The sequence below is a fragment of the Ciona intestinalis genome, chromosome 11 (genome assembly GCF_000224145.3).
Source record: "Ciona intestinalis chromosome 11, KH, whole genome shotgun sequence".
In the NCBI taxonomy this organism is placed as follows: domain Eukaryota; kingdom Metazoa; phylum Chordata; class Ascidiacea; order Phlebobranchia; family Cionidae; genus Ciona; species Ciona intestinalis.
Genome location: NC_020176.2, coordinates 4,070,773 through 4,087,514, shown reverse-complemented (window position 1 = coordinate 4,087,514; position 16,742 = coordinate 4,070,773). Strand labels below are relative to the sequence as shown.

General features: G+C 35.7%; 5 protein-coding genes across 5 annotated transcripts in view; 3 read left to right on the top strand and 2 right to left on the bottom strand.

Moving 5' to 3' along the window:
* Positions 1-64: 64 nt before the first annotated feature.
* LOC100177031 (protein dispatched homolog 1-like) lies at positions 65-6,893 on the top strand. Its single transcript, XM_002125580.5, has 6 exons — positions 65-295; positions 637-760; positions 1,074-1,208; positions 1,507-1,615; positions 3,288-5,121; positions 5,537-6,893. The coding sequence occupies exons 1-6, from the start codon at positions 198-200 to the stop codon at positions 6,381-6,383; spliced, it is 3,147 nt and encodes a 1,048-aa protein (XP_002125616.1). The 5' UTR covers positions 65-197; the 3' UTR covers positions 6,384-6,893.
* A 1,028-nt stretch (positions 6,894-7,921) lies between these two features.
* Positions 7,922-9,247, top strand: rgc (glycine rich RNA binding protein). Its single transcript, NM_001032596.1, is given in 4 exon segments — positions 7,922-8,209; positions 8,385-8,434; positions 8,437-8,545; positions 9,052-9,247. Coding segments are annotated over 4 exon segments (480 nt in total). The 5' UTR covers positions 7,922-7,941; the 3' UTR covers positions 9,105-9,247.
* Positions 9,248-10,570: 1,323 nt separating this feature from the next.
* Positions 10,571-13,283, top strand: LOC109623490 (glycine rich RNA binding protein). The gene is made up of 4 exons (NM_001348517.1): positions 10,571-10,602; positions 10,808-11,094; positions 12,233-12,415; positions 13,049-13,283. The coding sequence occupies exons 2-4, from the start codon at positions 10,821-10,823 to the stop codon at positions 13,093-13,095; spliced, it is 504 nt and encodes a 167-aa protein (NP_001335446.1). The 5' UTR covers positions 10,571-10,602; positions 10,808-10,820; the 3' UTR covers positions 13,096-13,283.
* A 318-nt stretch (positions 13,284-13,601) lies between these two features.
* Positions 13,602-15,198, bottom strand: LOC100182454 (probable 28S rRNA (cytosine-C(5))-methyltransferase). The gene has a single exon (XM_002131242.5). The coding sequence runs from the start codon at positions 14,975-14,977 to the stop codon at positions 13,721-13,723; it is 1,257 nt and encodes a 418-aa protein (XP_002131278.1). The 5' UTR covers positions 14,978-15,198; the 3' UTR covers positions 13,602-13,720.
* Positions 15,199-15,328: 130 nt separating this feature from the next.
* Positions 15,329-16,742, bottom strand: part of LOC100187217 (malate dehydrogenase, cytoplasmic-like) — a 34,272-nt gene continuing 32,858 nt past the window's right edge. The window contains exons 10-12 of the mRNA XM_026836602.1: positions 16,402-16,563; positions 15,783-16,122; positions 15,329-15,608 (exon numbers count right to left, since the gene is read on the bottom strand). Coding sequence (XP_026692403.1) covers positions 15,478-15,608; positions 15,783-16,122; positions 16,402-16,563 — 633 coding nt within the window. The 3' untranslated portion in view covers positions 15,329-15,477. The remainder of the gene's footprint in view (positions 15,609-15,782; positions 16,123-16,401; positions 16,564-16,742) is intronic.

Here is a 16,742-nt window from a genome sequence, read left to right as displayed (position 1 = left end):
ACCCACATTGCATAAATATTAAGCAAAAGCTTATGTTTATTTCAAATTTATTTTGTCTATAAAGCTCTCTTTTTAAAATAAATTCCCCGAAGTCGAGTTTTTTCATAGAGATCGTAATTTTCAGAAATGTTGTTTGTTTTGCAATTTTGCATCGTATGCTGGTAAGATGAAAACGTAGTAAACACATCAATGTGAAGATGTCAGGGAATAGGAACAAGCAATCTTACGAAGATGTCTTGAAAAACATTGAACGCAAACGAATCAACAGAGAAAACGAAGAGCTTAATATTGGATGGTAAGATACAAATGTACAATAGCAATGCTCAACATGTTTAATCACATAGATATGGGTTGTTGTATTTAAGTTGTAGTGTGTATCGTGTGGGGGATTTGTAATTGTTTGGGGCTGGTGAATCCCCGATCAATGGAAACATAAACTACTCTTTACGTATTGGCCCACAAAAGATATCATTTTAAAATAGCTTTTCATGTTAAATATACTTATCCATGTTAAAGCTTTTGCATAGTCTAGTTTATATGTTACATTATAACAGAATATTCAAATCATGTAATGTGTATATATATACTGTCAAAGAATTCCTATGAACATATGTTTAACTGTTTATTACATTCAAGGTACTGTTGGCTTCTGTCCGAATACCCAGCTCTTATTATCTTTCTTTGCGTTTGTCTTTCATCAACCTTGCTTGTTGTTACCCTCGTATATGGAGAACTTCCTGACTTTAGTGATCCAGCCAAAGTAGGTTTAAAACTACTCTTAATGGTACAAACCTTTAAACATTGGTTCTTCAGGCCTTTTAGTTTCCCTATATTGTTACAATGGGCAACAGTTTAAAAAGTGGAAAGAAGAAAAATTGTATGAAAAACATCACATATGAAATAAAGTTGTTATCTTTGTGAAAGTAATTTTTTCCCCAGATCAAGTTTCTCCTGGAAAACATGGAAATGTTATAAAACATTTATGGGAATGGAAATATTAATAAAAAAATAATACTATATACATATATATATATATTATATATAATGACTATCTATGTTCGTTGATATTTCAGGGTTTTGAAGTTCGTGGCACCGAATTATCCGATAGATTGGTGACATGGGAGAATATGATGAACCAAACTGGTTACAACTCAACTCTGTCAAACTATCCGTATGTTTATTTAAAAAGAAAGGCACTGATGGGAAAGGTAGGCCCTTGTTTGGCTCCGTTCTGTGGGCATGCAATTTATTTGAAACAAAATATAGGTTAACACTACTAAAATGCAGTCACACTCAAACATGAGGAACCTCCTTAATTATTGTGGTAAATGCAATATACTTTGTCTCTGTATGTTTTTATAAACACCTAACAACATCACAAATACTAATGTGGATTTGAAATTAAAATGTAGATGCTAAAGCATATAATGTCAGCCCTCTTTCAAAAAAGTGGGATCACATGTCCTCCCCGGTATCCCTACTGTTATGCTTGTGTTTCTTATACAGGCAAGAAAAAAGAATAAACGAAAGAAAAAGAAGAAAAAGAATCGAATGAAAAGATCATTTAATGAGGATTGGAACTTCATTACTGATGGTTACACTTGCCCAAATTCAAGTTAGTTTCGTTAATCATTTACATGCATTATCTACATTATTTCACTAATGTTGATATATAACTTTAACTTTATATAACTTTATAATAACTTTTAATGTTTTAAACCATTAAATAGGTGAAATATTGGGTAACTTTAGTATAGCCTACTCATTATTTGTAAAAACCAGATTGTTTTTTCTTATAACATTATTTTTAAGTGGTACTCTTTTTCTAATATCTGCAGCCAGATTTCTTATCTTATTTCTAAAGGTTCATAATACAAAACAAAATTAGTAAATTATAGACAAGAGACACCGATTGCTTTAATGAAAAATCAATATTACATCATTAAATTAAATTAATGTCACATTATATAACGTGAATAAAAAGCACTACATGTTTTTAACATGGGTTTCCATTAAAAGTATTTTAGACATGGCAAGAAACACCTTAGGCCTGTGGGTTGTATTATAGGAATTATGTTTCACACCGATAGTGCGACATCCTGTTTAAATGTATGAACAATTTAAATGAATACCTGCTATAGTAATCTCCATACCAGGCCAATAATTTGAGTCTTAAATATAAAAAATTACATACAATTAGATTTAGTTCATTATATCTTAATAAGCAGGATGGCAAACCACATCGATAGTTTATATTGATTGCAACTTTTTACTTCAACAAGCTATCGATTCAATTCTTGTGGATGGGGGCTGATTATTTAGTTATTATTAAGTTTAACACGACATGAACTATTGATTTGGTGCATAGCTACAGAGATAGTGTGTGGCTGGTTAATGATCACACTGGTGCATATCCAGGGGGGACAGTAGCAGTCATGCACTGAATAAAGAATGTTCTTCCTAAGAATGATTATTTACAAAATAGCAAATTATTGAAATAATAAAATGCTAGTGAGTATTCCTCCAAGTTAATATGAAATTGTCCACGATTAAAAAGGAAATAACAATGTAAATAGGGATGCACATTACAGAATAATTAGGTATTCTAGGATATCCTAGAATACTTTAATTCAAATCTAGAATTCCGAATCTAGAATTTCGAATCTTTTTATATTTATAGGAAAAAAAATTTACCCACAAAAGTCAGTTTATTGACCCTTTCATAACAGCCTTGTTGGATCTTGACTTGTAAAATGATCAAAAATTGTACTATTGGGTAGTTTTTGCGTCATGAAACGTATAGCAGGCTATTAAAAGACGTTACGAAACGTTTGCTCTCGAAAGTCCCACAAACACAAAAATATTTTTTTTCAAAATTAATAAGTTTCAAAATTTGTTAATATAGTATATGAGATGACGTGTAATGACGTCATTAAACAGAATACCGAATCCCATAATTAGATTCGAATACAAAAGGATTCGAATCTCATGGATTCGAAATTCTGTAATGTGCATCCCTAAATGTAAACTTAATAATTTAAAACAATCGTATCAACTAGACTTCTAAAGAGAAGAAACAATACTGTAAACTCTTATTAGGGCTTTTAAATACAAAAGTTTGCATTGTTACATTACCTTCATATTTTAAATATGCATGGCATGTCTATATTGTGTTACTGGTGTATAGAAATACACCCAGTTAGTAACATATGCCTATCAATATTTCATACATTGGCTCATGGGAATTACAATTTAATGAACTAATCTAAATTACATTACTTATGCAGGGGAACCAATTGTAAAACTTGGGTACTCAAGATGGATATACGAAGCCACCGATGGAGTCACGCTGTGGTCCCTGCAATCATTGCTTCAAATGTGTAAGACAGCGCACCAAATTTTGGACCACCAAGAATACCCAGAAGTTTGTTTACGTAAAACCTTATCGTCATGCTGCCCTACTATATCTCTTGCCAATCATGTTGCTTATATAAGCGGCGTCAAAAGTTGTTTTAACTTGACCCAAGATGATGTCCTAAAAGCTGAGCAAGTTCTTATGTTGTGTGCCCCCTATTACTGCTCAGGTGATCTTCAGTTAGGTTGCAACTCAAGTGACTTAAACACCTTGAATCGTTACATGTCTGGCTCAAGGTGTGGAAATGTACCAGGCGTGTGTACAGATGCTGTTTACAATATATTTCACTACCTCATACAAGGCTCTTTATGTACAAACCACTCTATGCGTTTCAATTTCACATTATCTTCAGTATTTTTACCAGCATATACTGGAAAAGGAATGTTAGATTTATATTATGATAAATTCCACAACCAACCTCAACAAAACAGCATCAGAGTGTCATCCATTGACTTTGGGGTTGATGGTTTAGTGTTCGAGGACCTTCTACTTGCAGATTCCATCTATCCAGGTGTTGCCATGTTGTTGTTGTTGGTCATAGTTTGGATTTACACAAGTTCCTTATTCATTACAACCATGCACCTTGTAGCTACCACGGCAGCTATGGTCACTTCTTATTTTATTTATCAGTTTATATTCGATGTGACATTCTTTCCATTCCTTAACCTGACAAGCACACTGGTAATGCTGGGACTTTCAACTGATCATATCCTTGTCTTATACTCAACATGGAAAAGGTGTTGCAGTGAGGATAAAGTTTACGAACGAGTGACCACAAAACACCCAGTTGGTCGCAGGATTGGAGTTGTAGCAAAGTCAACCATGCGACATGTTGGTTGGTCATTGTTTGTTACAAGTTTTACAACTTCTTCAGCCTTTTTCTCCAATGCTTGGAGTTCTGTCTCTGCCATTAAATGCTTTGGTATCTACACCGGTCTTGCCGTGCTTTGTAATCTTATATTTGCCCTAACTTGGCTACCTGCTTCAATAATATTTCACCACAAGTACCTACAATTTACCTGCAACACAAAGTCAGTGTTTTGCTGCATCATACGTCTCTTCACTCGCATTCGAAACCAAGCATCCGAAGTATCCAGGGTATTTTTTCACCAAATTCAAGTATTACTAGTTGTTCGTTTCCGTATTCTGTGGGTCACCTTCTTCACCCTTCTAGCTATTACATCAATGTACATCGTTGTATTCAACCCAGGTTTCCAACTGCCTCGATCAGCATCTTATCTTCAGTTCTTTGAACAAAAGCACCTGTTTGAACAATACCCACTCCAGCAGCGTTATTTCGATTTTGATAAAGATTACAAAGGTTTCCTCAGTGTAAGGTTTATCTTTGGCATCGAACCAATAGATGACGGGAATCCAAGGAATCCAGATGACAAAGGCAACATTCACTTCACCCGATTCAATGTCTCAGATCCACAAAGCCAACGATGGCTGTTAAACTTCTGCACCATTTTACGATCACACAAATTCTACAGAGAACCAGAAAACAGCCAGTTCAGCTCAATGTGTTTTATAGAAACATTGAAGAAATGGATTGAGTCTCGCCCATGTAAAACTGGCGCTCCTTGCTGCAAAATGACAAAGTTCCCATACAAGCCTAATGTGTTTGAACTTTGCTTGAAAGAAGCAATCTCAAGACTTAATGTGGTCCCACAACTACAGCTGTTCCCAAGTTCCCCGGGACCAAGGTTAGTGGAACAACTTATTCTTTTTATTAACTTTAGGTATAAATGATACATTAATCTTAATGCAATATTATTCTTTAAATTAAATGATTAAATCCAGTTTCTGGCCGATAGACACTTGATTTGTGGTATGCTGTGCTTTAATTATTATCTGAATTTAGTTTCATTAAATCTATTCTGGGTGATGTTCTACAGAGAGGCATGCCATGGGATTTTAGTCTTAGGCCAGAGCCCAATATCTATCACCCAGGGTGTTACAACTCAGTAGTGACCACTGGTTTAGAGCAATATCCGCCACCATAATGCTTATAAGTATTGGTGTCAATAGAACCATATTGTTTGACTAGTATTATTACTGTCTAGTAAAAGCAAAAAAACATTATGCTTGGCATTTCTAACTGTTGCAACATAATTTCAGGTTTGATTCGAAAGATTCGATTCGAAGTGTCATCATTGAATTTCCAACCAATCAGAAAACTTCTTCCACCCAAAGCGAAATAGCGGAATTTGTCAAAGAAATTGAAGAAACTTTGCAAGTTCATGTGGATTCTGCGCCTCGCACTTTAGCTGGGGGGTGGTTTGTCAGTTCTTTAAATCTGTATGCATTACAGACTAGTTTATACACCGGCACCCTGACCTCAGTTGGGATATCTTTGCTTGTTGCCCAGATTGTTATTTTGATAACATCACGTAACTTAGTCGTCAGCATATTTGTAAACCTTTCAATAGGGGGTGTCATCTTTGTAACTGTGGCTACACTTGCTTTAGCTGGCTGGGAATTAAATGTATTAGAATCTGTAACAGTTTCCATCTCTGTTGGGCTCTCAGTTGACTTTACTGCACATTATGCAATTGCTTATCTACTTGCACCTGAGAAAAGTGACAGACAGAGACGAGTGGAGCACGCTCTTGCAAGGATAGGTTCTGCCATCGCCACTGCTGCTTTCACGACTTTTCTAGCAGGATTAGGAATGCTTCCAGCATCTGTGCTTGCTTATAAAAGATTTGGAATATTTCTGATGGTGATCATGACATCAAGTTGGGTTTACAGCAACTATTTTTTTCTTGGGTTGTTGAGTTTGCTGGGACCGCAAGGGAATTGTGGCAGTTTGTCGTGTTTGTCGCAGAAAAGGAATGAAAATGAGGAACACACAACTACGTTAATTACAGAGTCAACAAGTGTCCGACCTGCACTCATTGAAGGAAGAACTATCAGCACCGAACCATCATCTATTAATCATAATGGTGGCAATGTTCCTGAATGAACTTCTATTATCTGGAACTGAAAGACCAAAGGCAGTGGTGTACACCAATGGGTTAGGATGGTTACCCTATTGAGACTGCACATCTTTACAATCCAACTGGAATGTATTAAAATGTGAAAGTAGTGTTCTAAATAAGTTTCCTTCCCCTGTAATTTTAAATTTGTAATCGACTTAACGAAACCGGGGCCAAGAAACAAACAATGCCCAAAATGTTTTAATGTTCTGTATCAAAGGTTTAGCCTAATTACACTAAACATTAGCCCGAGAATTTTCAGGGACCTATTACCTTATCCTGTTATTCTGCTGTGTTTTAAGCTTTATGATCAATCGTTCTAACTAGTTATTGTGAAAACCTTGGTTTTGTTGTTAACCTTCTAAAGATGTTTGCAATAGACAGTATTTGTGTTCATTGTTGCCATACCACCATCACTGTATTATTATTATAGTTTTATTACTTCTCATGTTAATAACAGATCAATATTGTTAATAAACACCCTTCGTGCCATCAAATATTTGTAAGACTATTTAAGCCTTGACAAGAAAATCTACAGTATTGTGCAAGTTGTATTTCAGCTGGAATTACGTCCCCGAAATATATTTCAAGTTTTGTTCCTGGGTACTTAAAAAACCATATGGCAATGAAACTTATATGGTTCTTAAAGCCCTGGTCCTACAAATCCAACATTTGTGTATATGTAGTCAAGAAACTTTAAGGATTATCAGTATAAGTTGAATTTGGTTTTGCGGTTTTTTTATTATCATGTGCTTCTAGGTTAGGAAAATGATATACTGCAAATGTAACTGGTTGCTCTTTCTGTGTCTTAGGTCAGTGCAAGTGAGGATTGTCTTGGTTGCAGCAAAGAACATATAATTTCTATGGACTTTGAGTTCCAGATCATTATTATGGTTCTGATTGTAGGTCTGCATGGGTTTAAATGTTTTAAAATTTAGATAAAGGTTGATTGATAACGGCACAAGCACAGTAAGCTTCGAAATCAATGTCCATGGTTTGTTTAATGTTTTCACGCTGAACCAAAGAGATTTTGCGCTGAACCATACAACAAAATGCACTAAAATAGAAAATGGTTTGTTAGTTTCGTGTGGAAGTCGGGGTGCAGGACAAGCAATTAGGAGCAGAATAAATATTTAAGACAGCTACGAATATAAAAATGTATTGGAAATATTTAACAGCGTGTTAATAGTGCATACTTTTTCGTATTGTAGTTACATTTTTAAATAAGTCTAATAATTTAACGGGGACATAAATTTAATAAATTTGTGTAATGAACACGTGGTGGAAAAAAGGTGCGTTTTTACCAAATCTGGCAACACTGCACCACGTGACTTTTCAATCTCTTTACCAAAACCGAATTTTAGCTTCCATTAATTTCGGTTGTCGGTTGGTAGGTGTAGTTTTTATCTGCTTGAATCTAGTGCGTGGTTTGGTGAATAATTTTAATATTATATCTTACGAAAAAGTTTGCTGTTACCATTCTTTATGTATTGATAACTGTTATATTTTGCTGTTGATTAGATTGTTTTTTCAAATTACCAAAACATGGCAAATTGTAAAGTTTTTGTTGGTAATCTATCGTACAATGCTACTGAAGATGACTTGAGGAAACATTTCAGTGGAAGCGGGCAAGTTGAAGAAGTCGCCATAATTTGTGATCGTGAAACTGGCCGGTCCCGTGGTTTTGCTTTTGTTACGTTTTCCTCTGAAGGAGAAGCTAATGACGCCATTGAAAATTTAAACGAGTCCGATGTCGCTGGACGTAATGTCTCCGTGAGGCAAGCGCAATCAAAACGTGATGGTGGCGGCGGAGGTATTGTATTATTTTTTGATCATATGGTATAAATAAAGAATAGTAGGCGCAATTGAAAAGCTTCATGTATTTCACCGAAAACTAGATTTGATTTCCTGGAAATATTTTCCCTTCATATCAGCTTTGACAACTCTGCTTTATATTGTATGTAAAATTAAGTTGCTGTTGCTTATAGGTCGTGGAGGTGGAGGTTATGGGGGTGGTGGCTACGGAGGTGGCGGTGGCTCGGCGGTGGCTACGGAGGTGGTGGTGGCGGCGGAGGTAGATACGGCGGCAGTAGTGGTTATGGAGGCGGTGGCCGAAGATACAATGATGACCGTGGCAGTTATGGAGGAGGTATATCTTAATTTTCATAATCTTGTTTGTGTTATACGAATACTTTTTTAATTTTAGTAGTATCTTTAAATTTAATATTGTGTTTTCTAAAATAAAGTCTCATGGGTACGGAATAACTATTCGAATCTCAATTAATTTATACTTTTGGCCAGTCTAGGGGTTTGTTAAATGAATGATGAATGGATAGTTATTCAACTAGAAACGGGAAATGCACCGGCATTTTTGTTATGAAATGTCAGGTAAGGTCCCGAATAACCAACTTATTTATAATGGGGCTGATTTTTTGTGTTTTCGAACTTATTTTGTTGTAAATTAAATTCGTAATGTAAATCTGTATTAGCATATTAATAATATAAAGCCATAAAACTAAAAATAGTTTTTTGTGTGTGTAAAATTGACTAGAAGTGTGTGATGAAACTGTTAATGCATGCCTGTTATGTTATTTTACCGTTAATAAACATTGTTCTGGACTTAACACAACATCTCGTTGCGATAAATATTAACAGGTGACTATGGTGGCGGACGAAGTGGAGGCGGAGGAAGAAGTGACCGATATTAAACAGATCCTGGCTGAGAGTTATGATCTGCCAACATGCAGCAACTACCTGCTGTGTTTGAACTATTTCTAACATGCTCCGCTCCCAGTTAATCTGGAATCGATTTTATTCTTTCATCGAATAAACTACAAATGTACATAATGAATATATATTGTAATTTAATGTAAGCTACTTGTAGTAAAATGATTGTAATTTAATGCAAGCTAGAAAAAGTAAAATGATAGTTTAGGATTTGGGTGCAGTGGTTGCAATGTAAAATGGTGTACATCAGGGTACGTGCGAAAATTAGTTTAGTTTTTATGAACGGCAAGCGGTAGTTAAAAGTTTCATTATTTCGACGTACAGTGCTTATAAGAGTAAAATAGATAAGTTGTATATATCGACCCCAGATAAGTTGTATATATCGACCCCCGGCAAAGTGATTTTAGTTCAGTTTACCATAGTAAACAAAGCATATTTTAGGCACGACGCGTGTTAGAGAATGGCTGCCGTTTTAGTAAACCTCATGGCTGTCACGTGTTTCCCGCCACCTTGTTTTAAAGGGCCTAAACACACCCCACGCCACTTTTATTTTTTATGGTAAATTCATAAAGCGACCGTTTTATTGATTCCAAAAATACTTTGCTTATTAAAATTGGTCCAGTATAGGCGGAGATATTCGTCCTCAAACAGTGATCTCTAGCGCTATCTTTTTTTTACTACGAGCTCCGTGATTGTGACGTAGGAACGTACTAGTCACGTGACTGATTCATTCGTAAAAGCGAAACCTGCGTTTTTTTGTGCTTTTTTGCGTTTTTTTTGTTCTCTCGTTTTTCGCTGAAAACACTGCCTCTCGCCTTTCTGAATGAGAGCGACCACGCTTCAACAATTTTGTTACGTGTTTGTCACGTGGGTAGTACACTTCTCAATTTTTTTCGCCACGCAACTTTCAAATCAGTTTTTTGAATTTCACGGTGTTTGAGCTGGAATATCTTTGGTTATACAGAACCGATTAAAACAAGTAAGGTGTCGTTGGAATTATAAAAACACACTCTATTGATTAAAGCGAAGTACATTTGGGGTGTGTTTAGGCCCTTTAATGGCGGCGTTTTTTGCGACTTCACCACGTGATCAAGCATGTGACTGCGAGGCTATTGGTGGCCATTAACATTTTACCCAAAATACATCGCTGCGATCAAAGGCCACAAACTTCTATGTATTCCAGTTGCGTTCTTCCTATTTATAAAAAATACAATTCGATTCTATTACTAAATATTAAACTTTACAACAGAATAAACCAAAAATATATTTTAGTTTTACTTGTGCATGTTATACTGCATAATATATTCTTAGTATTGCGACAAATGAAAAAAATAACATACATATGAAGTATAGCTTTAAATATTCCCCGCTACCAAGTAAAATAAGAAAAAAATGGGAGCACTATACCACGTGACACAAAAACCTCTTCCCCAAAATAACCGAACTGCTTCTTTTCGTTTTCGTTGTTTTCTGGATAAGGTTGGTTAAGGTTTCTAATCATTTTAAATCGTAGTACTTGCAAGTTGGTAGCACTAAAGATGTCCATAAATAGTTTAATAACTGTATAAGCCAGTTGTTAGTTTAATGTTTAAAATTTAAACTATGTCGTTACACGACTTTAGACCTCTTGGACGTAGTAAAGTCTTCCTGTTCGAAACACGTACAGTGTTTTTTTTATTCTCAGACACAACTTAAAAATGGGAGAGGCGTGTAAAGTTTTTGTTGGCAATCTCAGCTACGATGCGACAGAAGACGACCTAACGAAGCGGTTTAGCGATTTTGGTGAAGTCGAACAAGTAGCTATCATTACCGATCGCGATACTGGCCGATCAAGAGGTTTTGCTTTCGTAACTTTCAGAGAGGAGGAAGGCGCAGCTACCGCCATCAAAGAAATGCACGAAGAGGATTTCTTAGGAAGAAGTGTAACTGTTAGAGAAGCCCAATCCAAACGTGGTGGTGGTGGCGGTGGAGGTAATGGGTTGTTATATATATTATAACTTAGGTGCTGGTGAAGAATCTTCCCCAACAGTATTTGCTAACTATTAACCCCTAACTACCAACCTCTAACATTTTCCATCAGCCTAATCTGTAGTGTACATATAGAGCTTTCACTGGCCAGACTGCAGACTATGGCAGGTACACGCGCGATTTTTTTACAGACTTTTGGTGGTGCATGCCACAATTTGTCCCATGCACGCCAATTAATTAAACAAAGAAAAAAATACGTATTAAATTAAGTAAGATTTCCTAACGTGGCTTGAAATTGTACATGCTTTGCACGCAGATTTTTAATGATAGCACGCGCGTGCGAAAAATAACCATCTTGCACGCGCGAGTTCTCGTCCGGAACTGCCATACTCTGTGGACTGGTTCACTGGTGTCTGACTTTTAAGCGGGTTCCTAATAAAACTATAGGTTGCAGATATTTTGGTTATTTCAAACAGAAACGCTTCGTGGCCACGCCCAATAGATGTCAAATGACCATACGAGTTTAACAAACCCAACTTTTGGTCTGAGACCTCGAATGGTTTTTGAGTTTTCATAATAACCAAAATATCCGCAACCGCGTAATGGTTTTTTGACCATAACCCAAAAACCATTAGAGGTATCGGACCAAAACTTGGTTTGTTAAACTCGTATGGTCAATAGACATCTATTGGATGTGGCCGTGTAGCGTTTCTGGTCGAAATATCTGCAACCGTTTGCAACCTGTAGTTTTATTAGTGACCCTATTAAAACTTATATACCATTCCAATTCTTAAAGGTAGGGATGCGCAATACAGAATTTTGAATGCATGAGATTCAAATCCTTTTATATTCGAGTCATATACGGTATTTTGTTAATGTTGTCATCTCGTATTTTATATTTAGAAAACTAATGATTTGAAAAGTTATTACTGTATTTTTGGGACTTTGGTCAGATAATGTTTTGCAACGTCTTTTCAAAGGTTGCTGTCTGTTTCAGCTTGGCGGTTTTAGCTTCCTTCATATGTAGTTACGGATTTGGTGTTTTCACACTACCATCTAGTATAACCGAGAATACCTAACTATTTTCTAATATGTGTTCCCACTTATAAGGTAACCTATTGAAAAGTTTGATCTTTTAAAGGCTATGGTGGCCGTGGAGGAGGAGGTAGATATGGTGGTGGCGGTGGTGGTTACGGAGGTGGTGGCGGCGGCTACGGAGGTGGCGGCGGCGGTTACGGAGGTGGTGGCGGTGGCTACGGAGGTGGCGGCGGTTATGGAGGTGGCGGAGGAGGCCGAAGATACAATGATGACAACTACAGCGGAGGTAGCTTTCATTTCATACATTTGTTTTAATATACAGTTAATTTGATGTTTTTCACTGTTAAAATAACTGAATTAATGTTCTATTTATTTAAGTATTTTTTAAAATAAAGTCTCATGGGTACAGAATAACTATTGGAATCTCAATTAATTTATACTTTTGGCCAGTCTAGGGGTTTGTTAAATGAATGATGAATGGATAGTTATTCAACTAGAAACGGGAAATGCACCGGCATTTTTGTTATGAAATGTCAGGTAAGGTCCCGAATAACCAACTTATTTATAATGGGGTCGGTTTTTGTGTTTAAAGTTATGTTTGTTTTATGCCAACTACTGCATTAAATATTCATAGTGCGTAACACAGATAGTGACGATCTTACTTGCCTAGAGGCATAACACTTGGTTTTCTTTACTTCTAGTGTTTAATTTTAACATTCTACTGTGTTTGGATAAAACCGATTGAAGTTTAAGTGTGGACTATTTAAATATGTGTTGTGACTGTTTTACTTAAGTAACATTTTTAATTTAAAAATATCATTTTATTAATTTCTGTATATTGTGCTAAATGTGTATTTTCAGCATTAAATCTTTTTATATTTTGCATGTTCTTTTATAAACCTGTTTTATCGGAAACTAGGAGATTACAGAGGTGGTGGAGGCGGAGGAAGAAGTGACCGATATTAAACCGATCCTGGCTGAGAGTTACGATCTGCCAACATGCAGCAACTACCTGCTGTGTTTGAACTATTTCTAACATGCTCTGCTCCCAGTTAATCTGGAATCGATTTTATTCTTTCATCGAATAAACTACAACTGTATATAACAGAACATTATTGCTACGATTATGAATACATGCAGGACTATGCTCTGGCCTTTTTGTGTTGGTGTATAATAGGATTTGCATTTACCTTTAGCATAAGGTTAGCATATTACCAATTACAAGAAATTATTTTATTTGCTTGTCTTAGGCCTATGCTGAGTAAGGAGGACTATCCACTTCAGGAGAGTTGGTATAGTTTTTAAAAACTGTACCATCTAATTTGGGGAAGTTTAGTAGGTTTCTAATATGAATGGTGCCAGCTCAGCTGGACATAGGCCAGTGTGACATAAGATTTTGTGTTGGGTAAGGAGGTCTGTCAGCTTATTGTGGAAGGTTTGGTATTTAGTTTTCTAAAATGAATGGTGGTAGCTAGGAGCCAAAGATTTTGGATTGTGTGTTAAATGATAAAATTCAAGGAGTCAACTTAGTAGCCAGACATCCATTTGTGTCAACAAGGTGGTATGCAATTATTTTCAAACAAAAAACAAATTATTCATGCATTTTTTTTTCAAACAAAGCAACAAAAAATCCATTCGTGAAATCTACATTTGGGTCGCAACGGACACACTTTTCGGCGTTAAATGAATCTGATATTAAACCTCTATTGTGCCATTTTGGCAAAACTTTTTTTAGGTCAAAGTTTGAATTTTGCTCCACAGCAAGTTTTACAATAAGCTCATTTTCTTCTTCATGAATCGAACAAGTTGAATACACTACTCTTTTAACATTTGGAAACGAAAGTGCATGGTTTAAAACTTTCAGTTGGAATTTAGACAATGATTCCAATCGCTTTGAACATTTTGAATCTTTTTCCTCTGTGTGTTCAAGCTGCCTGCTAATGATTCCGGAGCCAGTGCATGACGGATCCACCAAAATATATTCAACTTGTTTAAACTTTTCATCTGTTGGTTTTAAAATTAAAAAGTCAGAATTAATGACTTCACAGTTTTTAACGCTTGCTTTTTTGAGCTGTTTTTTCATCACTTCAATTCTTTCCGAACTCCTGTCGATTGCAAAAAGTTTACCAGTATTGTTCATGATTGCTGATAAATGTGAAGTCTTATTCCCTGGTGCTGCGCATGCATCTATAACATGTGAATTTGGGGAGGGATTTAATACAAAGGCGGGCATACAGCTAGATTTGTCTTGAAATATTAAATGGCCCAGTTTGTAGAGGCCATGATCGTGGAAATCTGTACTAAAATGAAAAACTAACAAGTTTGGGATATCTGGATCGGAACTGAACTGTTTTTCAACAATTTCATTCACACTGCAATCCACACGTGTGAAGCCATCCTTGTTCAACGTCTCCATTACTTTTGTCGTGGTTGTCAACAACGTGTTCACTCTTAAATACTTTGGCAGTGTGAAATTACTTTTTTCGACAAGGTCTTCAGTTTTAGAAACTTTCTTTTTTAATTTGATTCTGGCAAAGGCTGCATTAATGGCAGATTTTCGTGTTTTTATCAACTTCTTAAACTTTCCACCGCAACGAATACCCTTTCCAATCAAAAAATCGTAAAGAAGGGGCAGGGCAATGTTTCGGCTGATACCTTTCGTATTTTGGATGAGTTTAGTTTGCTGCAAAACATCTTCCAAAACCGCTTTGTATTTTAACGTTTCCATAACTAACGCACAAAGTTGCTTTGGGTTTCGGAACTTCGTAGAGAATACTGCTTTCTTAACGGAAGATTTGTACGCTTCTACTTGGTTTAATACATCTTCAGCAGATTTATAAAGAGCCATGTTTTACGTTGGCTTTTCGATTTTTGGAATCACAACACATGAGTGGTGAGCTGTCAATCAAATACTCCGATGCGCATGAGTAACCACATCAGTTTTGGAAAAGGGGAGCCCTACTAAACTGCATCTGCACAAATCTTTGTCTTTGTGTCTTAACGAAAATTTTTATAATATTTAGCTGGCTGACATTAATTCTGACTACATTGATAAAATAAAATCGCTATTAAATTCTTCAGCAAATGGGACAAACCTACCAAGTTTTTATCAATTTACATCTGATCTCATGTGTAATTACCACCACACAAAGGAATCTAAAAAATAATTAAACCTTTTTCCGGACTGTCCTAAACCTACCACAGTCAAATCAATGATTGATTTTATTTCATATAAAAGTTTTACAAAAGATGCACTTGATATTTCTGTGTTATATCATAACTATTATTTACATTAAACTGTAAAAACTTGTTTGAAGTATACATAGAAATGAAAATAAAAAATGAAAATTATTGCCCAAATTGAATAGAAAGGATTAATTTTCTAATCTCTAATTTCAACTTTGCTTTGTCCAAGTCCGACCAATTTTTAGTTTCTTGGGCAACGCTGAGAAAGAACAGCTGATGGGCATCTACTGAACCTGAGGAAAAAACAATGAATAAAATTTATCATAGAAGCAAAATTTCTTATTTATCAGTTTATTAACTTGTAAAAAAAAGTAATTCGTAAGCTGGCACAAGGTGTATGAAACAGATCACCCGTGTTATAACGATAAAGTAAGTTACATTTATTAATTGATCCTGCTTTATCTTACTTGGTGTAGTAGTTGTGGTTGTATTCATGAGAGAAGATATTTCTTCTTCCATTTCATCTTGAAAAGTTTGTGTTTTATCAGGTCGACCATGCAACGTGATGGTGCTTGGGATAATTCCACATGTCACTACATCTGTTGTGGTATTGGAACAAGAAGAAAGTCCACAAGTAACCATGTTGCCCTGAGTTGACATGCTACACATAGTTGACACGCCGCCTATAGTTGACACGCCACCCATAGTTGACATTCCACTGATATTTTGTATCAAGAACTCATTCTCCAAGACATCGCTATCACTTGTATCTTCTTTCAAGTTGCTGAGACCAGGGGCTACAATTGCCTGAAATAAAAGGAAATAAATATACCAATATTTCACATCAATTTCACACTATACATCTGTGTTGTGTTTTCATACACCATTGTGCTTCACACACAAGCACACAATACACAATGGCTATCTAAGGTACCATAGTTTGGAAGCAACATTACTAAATTCCCATTTAAGAGCAGAATTAAACTTAAATAGAACATGTGTGTTACAGTGAATGTCGTTGCCTATATCGTGCTAAATAAGTTACATTCATAGACTTATTCAGTATTGTTGACTTGAAAATCTTACTATTTGTCGATGCGGTTGTGCTGTCATTAAGCGATGCATGATGTCATAATAAGGCCACATGCCCAATACAGCTTCACCCTCTTCTCCACCATTCGATATTCTCTTTGTATGTTCTATGTAAGATTCCTTTAACTTTTTCCATTTGTTTCGCAATTGAGCTCTGTTAGTTGTATTTTATACAAAATCATTTGTTAACATGCAGAACATATGCAAAATCTATGATTTCTTTATGTTAAGTCCTAATTTATGCCTTCTGCCACTCTTCTGCAAACTTTTAAATTGAAATAATACACCCCATTATGAACGTTACTTAATAAAAAAGTTATTTTACAATTAACACC

What these genes read in the sequence shown, in the direction of transcription:
- LOC109623490 (NM_001348517.1), top strand. Translation starts at nt 10,821, where the DNA reads ATGGGAGAGGCGTGTAAAGTTTTTGTTGGCAATCTCAGCTACGATGCG. An exon ending in TGGTGGTGGTGGCGGTGGAG is followed by an intron (nt 11,095 to 12,232) that starts GTAATGGGTTGT and finishes GATCTTTTAAAG; the next exon opens with GCTATGGTGGCCGTGGAGGA. An exon ending in TGATGACAACTACAGCGGAG is followed by an intron (nt 12,416 to 13,048) that starts GTAGCTTTCATT and finishes ATCGGAAACTAG; the next exon opens with GAGATTACAGAGGTGGTGGA.
- LOC100177031 (XM_002125580.5), top strand. Translation starts at nt 198, where the DNA reads ATGTCAGGGAATAGGAACAAGCAATCTTACGAAGATGTCTTGAAAAAC. An exon ending in ACTTTAGTGATCCAGCCAAA is followed by an intron (nt 761 to 1,073) that starts GTAGGTTTAAAA and finishes TTGATATTTCAG; the next exon opens with GGTTTTGAAGTTCGTGGCAC. An exon ending in CCAAGTTCCCCGGGACCAAG is followed by an intron (nt 5,122 to 5,536) that starts GTTAGTGGAACA and finishes ACATAATTTCAG; the next exon opens with GTTTGATTCGAAAGATTCGA.
- LOC100182454 (XM_002131242.5), bottom strand. Translation starts at nt 14,977, where the DNA reads ATGGCTCTTTATAAATCTGCTGAAGATGTATTAAACCAAGTAGAAGCG.